The sequence below is a fragment of the Hypanus sabinus genome, chromosome 15, assembly GCF_030144855.1.
Source record: "Hypanus sabinus isolate sHypSab1 chromosome 15, sHypSab1.hap1, whole genome shotgun sequence".
Lineage (NCBI taxonomy): Eukaryota > Metazoa > Chordata > Chondrichthyes > Myliobatiformes > Dasyatidae > Hypanus > Hypanus sabinus.
Genome location: NC_082720.1, coordinates 61,092,949 through 61,105,644, shown reverse-complemented (window position 1 = coordinate 61,105,644; position 12,696 = coordinate 61,092,949). Strand labels below are relative to the sequence as shown.

The 12,696-nt window shown below is 43.0% G+C and overlaps 1 protein-coding gene across 6 annotated transcripts in view; it reads left to right on the top strand.

Annotated features, from left to right (window-relative positions):
• LOC132405560 (protocadherin-1-like) overlaps positions 1-12,696 on the top strand; it is a 490,197-nt gene that overhangs the window by 316,796 nt on the left and 160,705 nt on the right. The window contains exon 4 of one of the 6 annotated variants that reach the window (XM_059990463.1): positions 10,724-10,749. The exons of the other annotated variants lie outside the window; for them this stretch is intronic. Coding sequence (XP_059846446.1) covers positions 10,724-10,734 — 11 coding nt within the window. The 3' untranslated portion in view covers positions 10,735-10,749. Of the gene's footprint in view, positions 1-10,723; positions 10,750-12,696 lie in introns of those variants that run through there. 6 annotated transcript variants of the gene reach the window in all.

Sequence of the window (12,696 nt, the reverse complement as noted above, 5' to 3'; positions counted from 1 at the left end):
GTGTGTGTGTGTGTGTGTGTGTGTGTGTGTGTGTGTGTGTGTGTGTGTGTGTGTGTGTGTGTGCTTTCAGATGAATGTCAATGTGTGCATATCCATGTGCTTTTTAGCATGCCTTCACATGCCTTCATCATGATTTTGCTAGTGTGCATGTGATGTGTCAATTGTCTGTGCGTGTATGAGAGTGTGTTAGTGAACGTCTGAACACCTGCATGCTGGCAGGTGTGTCTCCAGTGGTCGTGGGTGTGTGTGTGTACATGCTGCAGCCTAAAGAGCTGTCCGTACTCACACTTCACGGGGGCAGAATAGTGAAGAGTGCCAGAGATCCCAGCTAACGATGAGAGATTGGGGAGTGAAAAGGATGGGGGAGAAAAAAACTGGTGAGAAATGACATAAAAACCAAACACAGCAACAATAACTTTTTAAATAGCCCCACTGCAAAGGCAGAGGGAAAAGGAAAGGGTCAAGGATTTGAATCTTGTTTAGAGTTGGATGCTCTCAAATGGATTGTAACTTTAAAACAATTGATGTCTGCCTGGGAATGGATGGGTGAGGGGTGAGGAGTGTGGGAGAATTGGTGAATGATGGGGAGGATGAAGAATAGAATGGAAATACAACAAAACAATTAAAAAACAGCTCCAATTGTGGGAATCAGCTGGCCTTGACAATGAGACCGAGTCTATACCTTTCAATGATCCTGGAACAATCGCACAAGTAATCAGCTGCAATTAGCTAGTGTGTAATGCAGAGATTGCGCCTATGAGCTGTATTGTTTTTGTTCCTGTCTGTACACCTGCACTGGAAGAGGCAGTCATGCTAAATCTATGACTCAGAAAAAGATCTGACTTGATTCATTGTCCTGTGAGAAGGAAAGGCTTCCTTTCACTCAAACAAACTCGTCTACGTTTTAAAATTGAAATTCTACTGCTCTGTTTTCAGCTAGCTGAACACACACACACACACACACACACACACACACACACACACACACACACACACACACACAGAGTATACACACACACAAACGGTATACACACACGCGCACCTGAGCTGATAGAATCTCTTTCTCTCACAAATGCAGAGAAGCACATGTGTAGCCTCACACACAATTTCATGCAGTCACATACACAAACATGTACTATACAGTCACACAAGTACGCATGTACACACACAAATGATCTACATGGATGGCACACAAAACAGACTTTCATTGTACAGTGGTACAGTACTGTGCAAAAGTGTAAGGCAACGAGGGTGCCCAAGACTTGTGCACAGTACTGTAGTAATTTTATGTATTGCACTATACTGCTGCAAAAAAAAACAAATTTCATGACATATGTGAGTGATGATAATCCTGATTCTGATATGGGTCTCTATTGTGGACTGAGAGTGGGAAGGGGGCAGGGAGAGGGGCATCATGTTTGAAAAAAGGGGAAGGGGAAGGGAAAGGGGAGGGAGCAGGTCACCAGAGAGACATACTGTAATGATCAATAAACCAATTGTTTGTAATCTAATTACCTTGCCTGGTAATTCAGGGCTGGGTGTATCTGCATTCACACCACCAAACCCCCTCCACTTCCCCTGCCTCCAGCATCCCTTCTCTGCCACCTCTCCCACACCCCTCCCACAGTGCTGCACCCTCATCAATCTGCTCCCACCAGATTTACAAACTCTCTTTCCGCTCCATGTTGACAAATACAGTACTGTGCAAAAGTTTTAGGCACTCTAACTATATACATGTGCCTAAGTCTTTTGCACAGTACTGTACATATGATAAAATAACTCTGAATCTGAACACATTTACACAAGTACCTGTCCTCACTTTTTCTTCTTGGGCCCTTAGCTCCCAGTGGAGCATGGGCCATCGATGACCTCCCGCCTGCACCGTCCTCTGTTCTGAGCTACTTGCTCGAGGGTGGACCAGGAGTGTCCCCATCATCTGCATGTGCTCACTTGATGATGAACCTCTTCACACAAAGTTGATGTTTCTGTTGTCCATTGTAGCCACTCTACAGGGGATCGGCCTCTCACGACAGGGACGCAGTGTTGGACGTTGAGTGGAAAAAAGTACACACAAGCATGCAGAGTACAGATACTGGTATACACAGACACACGCGTGTGCCGAGAAACACAAATACATGCCATACACATACATACACAGATCACAAACACACACACTTCCTCTTCCCCATGTGCACTTCCCCTTTTCATTCAGTTAGACCATAAGATATAGGAGCAGAATTAGGCCATTCAGTCCATTGAGTCTGCTCCACCATTCAATCATGGGCTGATCCAATTTTTGCAGTCAACCCCACTCCCCTGCCTTCACCCCATACCATTTGATGCCCTGGTTAATCAAGAACCTATCTATCTCTGCCTTAATTGCACCCAATGACTTGGCCTCCACAGCCGCTCATGGCAACAAATTCCACAGATTTATCACCCTCTGACTAAAGTAATTTCTCCATATCTCAGTTCTAAATGGACGTCCTTCATTCATGAAGTTGTGCCCTCTTGTCCTAGAGTCCCCTACCACGGGAAATAAATTTGCCATATCTAATCTTTTCAGGCCATTTAACATACGGAGTATTTATATGAGATTTCCCCCCCCCCCCCCCCCATTCTCCTGAACTCCAGGGAATACAGCTCAAGAACTGCCAGACGTTCCTCATATGGTAACCCTTTCATTCCTGGTATTATTCTTGTGACTCTTCTCTGAACGCTCTCCAATGTCAGTATATCCTTTCTAAAATAAGGAGCCCAAAACTGCACACAATACTCCAAGTGTGGTCTCACGAGTGCCTTATAGAGACTCAACATCACATCCCTGCTCTTATATTCTATACCTCTAGAAATGAATGCCAAAATTGTATTCACCTTCTTCACAACCGACTCAACCTGGAGGTTAACCTTTAGGATATCTTGCACAAGGACTCCCAAGTCCCTTTGCATCTCTGCATTTTGAATTCTCTCCCCATCTAAAAAATAGTCTGCCTCTATATTTCTTCCAGCAAAGCGCATGACCATACACCTTCCAACATTGTATTTCAGTTGTTGGTCAAAGTACAAAGTAATGTTTTTATTAAACTACATAATGTCACCATACAGTGCTATGAGATTCATTTTCTTGCAGGTAGTCCTAGTAGATACAAAGAAAAACAATGGAGTAAATGCGAAACTGCACACAAAGACAGAAGATCAATGTGCAAAATGTAGCAAATTATGCAAGTAGAAAATAAATCAAAATGGTAATAATACGTAATAAAAAAAATGTGAGTTGTAGAGTCCTAGAAAGTGGGTCCATAGGTTGTGGAATCAGTTCAGTGTTGGGGTGATTTATCCACTCTGGTTCAGGAACCTCATGTTAACTCAGGTGAGATCCATTCCCTGCAGGTAGACAATAAGACAGAAGTGTCACCTTGAGGGAGATTGAGAGATCAAGAGTTCATCTTCATCATAAAAGAAGTTAATCCAAGGGTCTGCTAACAGCAGGATGGAAGCTGCCCGTGAGTCTGCTAATACGTGTTTTCAAGCTTTAGTATCTTCTGCCCAATGGGAGAGGAGTGAAGGGAAAATGACCAGAGTCAGAAGAGAAGGGTCTTTGATGATCCTGGCTGCTTTTCCAAAGCAGCAGGAAATGTAGACAATAGGGGTAGAGATGGGTTCACATGATTTGTTGAGTTGGAAGTGCCTTTTATAGGGAAGATGAGTGTATGGGAAAGCATATGACTGTATTTGGTTGATGAAGCTCACACAAAATGCTGGAAGAACAGCAGTCATGGAGAGAAATAAACAGTGAACATTTTGGGCTGAGGTCCTTTATCTCAACTCGAAACATTGACTGGTTATTCCTCTCCATTCATGCTACTTGACCTGCTGAATTCCTCCAGCATAAAGTGTGTGTGTGTTTCTCTAGATTTGCAGCATCTGCAGAATCTCCTGACTTAATAAAGGACTTAATAAAGTGTAGGAGGAGGTCTAAATGAAGTAAACTTTGCATTTCAATGAAAACTCTCAGTAATTTGGTGTGTTGAGTGGATAATAGTGTTCAACACTCTGAAGAGAACCCTTTACTCTCTGCAATTTTTCTTCTACCCACATGAGATGGCATGTGGGTCTTGGGTTGAACATCTAGACCTGAAAGGCAGAATCTTTGGCACGGCACCTCTTCCTCTGTGCGGCACTGGAGAGGAGGGTTAAAGGATCTGTTTCTGTGCTATATGACTTAATGGCCATGGAGACCCAGTGTTTTACTTCCCTTAACCTGAGTAGAGTGGCTTAATTAATGAAACCTGTGGGAAAAGAAAATGCAAGGGTGTCCAAGTGGACTCATTGTGTTGTGGTGCACAGGAAACTGCACACAGATATTTGACAGGAGGTCTTTGCTATCCTTTCAGTGTTCGCCAGCAATAATCCATTGCTCCAGTATTGATGGTGCTTCTCGCTAGCAATTCTGCCTGCCTCCCCCTCTTGTTATATAGTTACCATGTAACATGTCAGAATGATTTTGATTCTGTGTGGTCTGTGTACCGCACTCTGAATGTTGCCTCGAGCTGTCTGCGGTTCAGTAATGCTCCCGCATGCTCTAATTTAATATTTGATGGTTTTTGCCAGCTTGGTTGTCACAGGAGGATTTGATATTGTTTGTGACTGTATTGGTCGCTCTTGCAGTGGCTCCTGAGGTAATTCTCAAGGAAGTAATCGGGATGTAGAGTTCATCTGGCATGTTAAGCATGCGAGTGGAGTCGTGTGGGAAAGCTATTCAGCTCCTCTTGGTGACAGCTTCATGCAGACGCGTGATGTTGCTGTTTTGAACAAACTCAAACCGACCGAGAAGATGGCAGTTGCTGGTTGTTACCTGCAGTGAGCTACCTGCTCGCTGTGAGCACCAGCCAAGGCAATGCTGCCTCAGAGTGCCAAAGATCTACGAGGGGCACAGACAGGGTGAATATACACAGTCTTTCTCCCAGGACTGGGGAATCGAGGTTCAGAGGGCATGTGATGTTGAAGTTGCATCAGATGTAGGAGAGTCCAAATTTGGAGTATTGTGTGCATTTCTGGTCACCTGCCTACAGAAAAAATATCAATAAGCATTGATATATGATATATGGCATGTAAGCATTGATTAACGGTGAAAATTTACAAGGATATTGCAAAGACCTGAATGATAGGGAAGGGTTGAAAAGGTTAGGACTTTATTCCCTGAAGTGTAGGAGAATGAGGGGAGATTTGATATACAAAATTATGAGGGCTAGAGAATGGATAAGTGCCTGCAGACTTTTTCCACTGTGGTTGGGTAAAATGAGAACTAGAGGTCATAGGTTAGGGGTGAAAGTTGAAATATTTAAGAGGAACCTGAAGAGGAACTTCTTCACTCAGCGAGTGATAGGAGTAAGGAATGAACTGCTGGATGTGGGGTTGTTTTCGACATTTAAGAGAAGTTTGGACAGTTACATGGATGTGAAGTTTATGGAGGGCTATGATCCAGATGCAGGTCGATGGGACTAAGCAAAAGTACATCATGACATGGACTAGATGGGCTGAACAGCCTGTTTCTGTGCTGGAATGCCCCATGACGACTCTGTAAGTTTAAGGAGGAAGGGGACAGATTTAATAGGAACTTGAGGGGCAACCTTTTTTCACAAAGGGTGCTGTCCATGTGGAATGAACTGCTGAGGAAGTGATTGAGGCAAGTAAAATGACAATCTCTAAAAGGCAATTAGACAGGTATATGGATGCACTCAGTCTTGTTTCAACGGTTGGGCATTCAAGAGCTAAACAGTTCAGGTTTAAAGAGAGAGGGGACAGATTGAAAAAGGGGCAATTTCTTACACAGAGTTCAAAGTAAATTTATTTTCAAAGTATACAATCCTGAGATTTGTTTTCTTGCGGGCAAAATCAGTAAATCCAAGAAACATAATAGAATCAATTAAAGGCTGTACCCAACAGAATGGACAAACAGCCAATGTGTAAAATACAACAAACTGTGCCAATACAAAAGGAAAAAATAACAATAGTAAGGTTGGTGTTTATGTGGAATGAGCTGCCAAAGGAAATAGTTGAAGGGGATATACAATTGACTTTTGAAACGGCTATTGGACAGGTACATAGATTGCAAACAAGAGAAAATCTACAGATTTCAGCAGGACTGGAGAGAGAAAAAATGATGAGGAGTAGACTTTGAAATGTCAATCAGGTTATGGACCAAAAGGCTTGCAGATGAGTCCAAATGGTTAGGAGTGAAAGACTGGCAAATGGGTTTGCACGGATGAGGCATCTTGGTCAACATGGAACAGTTATGACGAAGGAACTGTTTCTGTTCTGTATAACTCAACAACTCTCTGGATTCTCTGATCCAGATTCAGTTCTGACCATCTGTGGTGAGTTTGCACGTTCTCCCTCTGGTGCTATGAGTTCCTTCAGGCTTTTGTTTCCCCTCACATCCCATAGTTCTGTGAGTTGTTATGCTCATTGGCCCTATGGTGTAGCTATGTGGTCGAATCCGGGGAGAATTCAGGGTACACCTGCTAGGAGGGAGCATTATTAATATTAACATTTAGAGAACCAGGTAAACAAAGCAGTAACTTCATGCCCAGTTTCAAGTTTAAGTTTATGCTATTCAACCACGTACATGTATACCACCAAACGACACAACGTCCCTCCAGACTAAGGCTCACAACACAGTAAATACAGTTCACACACAGCACATAAAGTAATATTGCCACAAATAAGTTAACAAATCATAAAATATATTCAAGAAGATTGACTTTTTGCAGAAAAAATCTTTATGACACAAGTTAAAGAGTAAACAGTATAGTGCTACTAGTGCGCCATAAGTGATGAGACCGGGATGGTGGCTGAAAGTTCAGTAGTTTCACACACTGGGGGAAGAAGATGTTTCCCATCCTAATAGCACTTTTCCTAATGCTACTGTACCTCCTGCTTGAGGGCAGGGAGTCAAAGGAATGGGGTGGATGGCTGGGATCCTTGACAATGTGAAGGCACTGCATACCATAAGACCATAAGGCATAGGAGCAGAATTAGGTTATTTGGCTCATCATGGCAGATCCATTTTCTTCTCGGCCCTAATCTTCTGCCTTCTCCCCGTATCTCTTCATGTCCTGATCAATCAGGAATCTATCAATCACTGTCTTAAATATATATAAAGACTTCACCTCCACAGCTGTCTGTAGCAACAAATTCCACAAATTCACCAGTTTTTTGCTGAAGAAATTCCTCTTCATCTCCATTCTAAAAGGATGCCACTCTATTCTAAGGCTTGGTCCCTTGGTCCTAGACTCCCCACCACAGGAAGTATCCTCTCCACATCCACTCTATCAAGGCCTTCCAGCACTCAATAGGTTTCAATGAGAGCACCCCTCATTTTTCTGAATTCTAGTGAATAAAGGCCCTGAGCCATCAAACACCCTTCATATGACAAGCCATTCAATCCTGGAACCTTTTTGGTGAACCTTCTTTGAGCACTCCTGACAAATACTTCGGATGGGTGGAAGGGAAACCTTGATTTGACTTGACTTGAAGCGCAACTTTTAGTGAGGAATTCCAAGGAAATTTTTGGCCAGGATCTGGCCACTGTCTTCTGAGCCCTGTCAATGTTGTGTAATACGCCTTTCTCTGTGCAACAACATAATGAAATAATGAGTCATTGCATTCTCTGTTCAACTCTGATGTGAAGCTCCTCGAGAGAGAATCCACTAATAAGATTCAAATATCATCATCTGCTCCATGCTGGCACTGGGGAGGAGTGGTGGGGAGCCAGCTTAGCTTTAATACGCCTGTGAATTATTTATTGGAAGTTAAAGTCCATTGATTGTTGTGGAACACAAACGGCAGAGATTTGGTTGGTTTTCAAAAAGATAATGACTATAGATTGCTGCTTTAGTAATGAGTTTTTGATGCCATCTGTGCATTGGATAGTTGTGGAATCACATCGCACAGAAAGAGGCCATATGGCCCATCAGGGACAAGCCAGCTCTTTGAAAGAACTCACCAATTAGTCACATTTACTACTCTTTTCTCTGGTATCTCCATAAATGCTTTTTCAACTCAAGCACTTTTTCAGCTCCTTTTTGATAATTACTAATGGATCTGCTGTCATTGCCCTAACAGCCAATGTGTTCAAGATTGGAACTTGTAGCATATTAGACATTATAGACAGGAGCATCAGTGGTCATCAGGTTAGTTGTCCGTGGAATCTTGCAACCAGAGAATGATTGACCTCATACAGCTGATTCTAGGTACATTAGTGATTGCTCAGAGAGCTATTGAGAGGGGACAGCATAAAGCCTCTTGTTAGACAACTTGTGAATTTAACAAATTAGCATCTGCATTAACCTTATGAGGAGAGCCTAGAATTATAATCAGAATCAGATTTATTATCACTGATATATGTCACAGAATTTGTTGTTCTGTTGCAGCAATACTTAAAATGACTGTAAGTTAGGTGCTATGGTAGCATTGCGGTTAGCGTGACTGTTACGACTCAGGGCATTTCAGAGTTCAGAGTTCTATTCCAGCACCAACTAAGGAGTTTGTACATTCTCCCCATGACCATGTGGGTTTCCTCAGGGTCCTCTGGTTTCCTCCCACAGTCCAAAGACATACCGGTTAGTAGGTTAATTGGTCATCGTAAATTGTCTTATGATTAGGTGAGTCGCTGGATGGTGCAGCTCATTGGGCCAGAAGGGCTTGTTCCACACTATATCTCTAAATAAAATAAATAGCTGAAAAGTTACAATAAGAAATGTATGGAAAAATAAATAAGTAGTGAAAAAGTGAGCAAAATAGTGAGGCGGTGATTTCCGAACTGTTCGGAAATCTGAGGGCAGAGAGTAAGAAGCTGTTACTGAGTTTGTGCATTCAGACCTCTGTACCTCCTCCCCGATGAGCAGAGGGCATGTCCCGGGTAGGGAGAACATTAATGATGGGTACCACCTTTTGAAAATTTCCTCATTGTAGGGAGGCTAGTGCCCATGATGGAACTGGCTGAGTTCATAACCCTCTGCAGCATTTTCAGATCCTGTGCATTGTAACAGCCCCCCCCACCCCCGCAATTCCAGATGGTCATACAACCAGTTAGAATGTTCTCCATAGTACGTCTGTAGGAATTTGCTCAAACTGTTTTTTAGGTTTAATGTATATCTATCTTTTTCCCAATGTTTCCCAGGTCAATGTGAAACACAATTCTGATTTTGAAACTCCATTTGGAATCTTAATAATGCACTATGTTAGGTTTTGCAATTACTTTGCTTCAAGTTTAATAGAATACGAAGAATCATCATTCCTCGTGCAGAGTCGAGTTTTTCTTTCATTCCAGATATTTCAAACACATAACATAAAGCATTTCAGAAGAAGTGAAATCAATAATGAACACAAATGACTTGGCAGATGCTGGAAATCTTAAGGTAACAAACACACACACACACACACACACACACACACACAGACTGCTGGAGGAACTCAGCAAGTCGGGCAGCATCTATGGAGGGGAAAAGTTCCCCTCTACAGATGCTGCCTAAAATCAGTAGAGTTATAGAAAAGTGTAGCTCAAAAACAGGCCCTTCAGCTCATCTAGTCTGTGGCAAACCATTTAAGCTGTCCTCTCCCATTGACCAGCACCGGGACCATAGCCCTCCATTTGCCCACTCATGTACCTAGCCAAATTTCTCTTAAATATTGAAACTGAACCTGCATCTACCACTTCCTCAGGCAGCTCACTGCACATGTTCACCACTCTCTGAGTGAAGAAGCTCCCCCTCATGTTCCCCTTAAACATTTCTCCTTTCACCCTTGACAGATGACCTCTAGCTCTAGTTGCACACAACCTCAGTGGGTCCTGAAGAAGGGACTCAACCTCAAACATGACTGTTTATTCATTTCCATGGATGTTGCCTGACCAGCTGAGTTCCTCCAGTATTTTCTGTGTGTTGCTCAGTGGAATAAAACTGCTTGCATTTTTCCTATCTGTACTCCTCATTATGATGTATTCCTCTATCAAGTCTCCCCTCATTCTCCTACCTTTCAGGGAATATGGTCCTAAACTGTTCAACCTTTCCCTATAACTCAGATACTCAAGTCCTGGCAACATCCCTGTAAAATTTCTCTGCAATGTTTGCATTATGTGTATCTAATCATGTGGCTCTGAGATATGTCAACACTATTAACATAGAAAGCAAAAATAACTGAGCCAAAATCAGAGATGGATGACTAGCAGAGATGGCCAGATGTCAGCCAAACAAAAAAGAAAGAGCAAATTACCTAATATTTGAGAATATTGAGTTCAGAAGACTGAAATGAAGCCAGATGGAAGATGTACTGTTGTTCTTCAAACTTGCATTGGGCCTTGTTGTAACTGCAGGAAACCACAAAGAGATTAGGGTCCTCCTACACCTTCCTTTTGCTCATGACAGATTTCAGCTACTTCATCAGAGCTAGGCTTGCTTTCACCAGCCAAAGCCTTAAGCCTTGAAATTCCCAACCCAAATCTCTCTTAAATCTTCTTCCCCTCCCCCTTAAGGCTCCCGCATTGGCATTCAGTCTAACAGCTCATTAAATGTCTCAGTATCAGTTTTCTCTCTCCTGACAAGCATCCTGGGATATTTTGCTCTGTTAGCTGAATTATGGAAGTATAAGCTGTTGTCACTTTGATGAGATATGCTCTGGTAAATAGAAGAACATCTTCCTTACATGTCTCGGTCTTTCTCAGGAGCGGCGTGAAACATGTTTCGGGTTCCAAACCCGGCAGATGAATTGACGCATTGTTGATTCACCGAGCAATGAGACGGCTACTTGTTCGCTCTGTCAGCTTCTGTCCCTGTGGCCATGTCCTACCTCAGTTTTGGATGAGGGATTCCAATTGTTTTCCTGAAGCCCCAGGAGGACCACCCATCTCATGTACGACGACATTGGCAGCCTGCCATGGATGTTAAGGACTCGTTATTGTCGATCGTGTGGCCCAGGTGTGACTTGTCAGCTTCAGATTACCGTGTTTGCTCAAATCCTGATCAATCTCTGTATAACGACAGGCTGCTTTCAATCCACTTGACTGCTAAAGATCGAAGCTAAGTCTCATGCAAGTGGTTAATATCATTTTGATCCCGGCCACTGGTTGGGCTCAAAACACGAGGCGTATGGATAGAGTAAATAGAAGCAGACTTTTTCCCCTGAGGTGAGGTGAGACTGGAACTAGGGGACATAGGTTTAGAGTGAACAGCAAAATAATTAAGGGGAACCTAAGGGGGAACTCCTTTACTCAGAAGCAGGTATGATTGTGGAATAAGCTGCCAAGGAAAGAAGTGGATGCGGTTTCCACAGTGACATATAACAGAATTAGGATAAGTAAATCAATGGGATGTTATAATCCATGTGTGGGTCAATGGGACTCAGCAGAATAGCCTTTCAGTATGGATTAGATGGGCTGAAGGACCTGTTTATACAGTCGGCTCTCCTTATCCACAAGGGATTGGTTCCAGGATCCTCCCCCCCACCCACGGATACCAAAATTCACAGATGCTCAGGTCCCTTATTTAGCAAATATCAGTGAGGTGGTCTTCAGGACCCAGCGGAACCCTGGACTTTATTTAACATGTGGACATTAGAACCTGGCGGTGCAGCTCTGAATCCACAGTGTTTCTGTTCACGAAAATAATCACAATCGCGATTGAAAATAAGGTGGAAGTAATAAAGCGATTGGAAAGAGGTGAAACGCCATCGGTCATTGGAAAAGCATTAGGCTACAGTCGGTCAACGATCGGAACAATTTTAATGGAGAATGTGAAAGGCCCTGCTGTTGTAGTTCATTTCATGTAGGTACCTCACAGTGCTGTTGGGTTGGCACCTCTAAGGCTTAGGTATGTTGGCAATGTGGTGAAAGAGAATGTACCTGTTGTGGCACTTCCCTGTGTCTTCACGGTTTGGATAGTGGCAACACAGTAGCATAGCAGTTAGTGTAATGCTTCGACAGCGCCAGCAAGCTGGGTTCAGTTCCACCGCTGTCTTTATGGAGTTTGTACATTCTCCCTGTGATCGCGTGGCTTTCCTCCACATTCTAAGGACGTATGGTTCCGTAGGTTAATTGGTTGGGCTTGTCACAGTGCTGAATCTCTAAATAAAAAATGAACTCTCAGTGTGTTACCATAGCCCATCTTGCAGGTGGTGTACGCCACCACTGATGGAGGGAGTAACCATGAATGGTATGAGATGAGACAGCGGCAAGGAGTGGGATATCTGTACTCCGTGCTGTCGGGGCTCTTAAGTGTTATTGGAGCTCCTCTCAACCAAGCAAGCTGAGGGATTTCACCACATTCCTATCATGTGTCATACAGATAATGGAAAGCTTTGGAGCGTTATTCACTACAGGGTTCCCACAATCTGAAGTAATATTTTTAATAGTGATTCTCAGGATGCTGATAGTGGGGATTCATTGATGTTAACGATCAAGGAAAAGTTACCCCTTGTTGAAAATGATAACTGTCATGGAATAAATGTCAATTTGTGACTCTTAAGTGTCTGTCTTAGCTTTTGCATTTATTTCCAGAGTGTGCCAATGTCTGTGGGACATCATTTTCTTTGCTGTAGGAGTTGAGCAAGCCAATTTTCCATGCTTTTATACTTGTATGCACCATTAATAAAAAGATAAATCACAAGCTTGCTAGTTCTGAATGGACTGCTGTGTTGGAA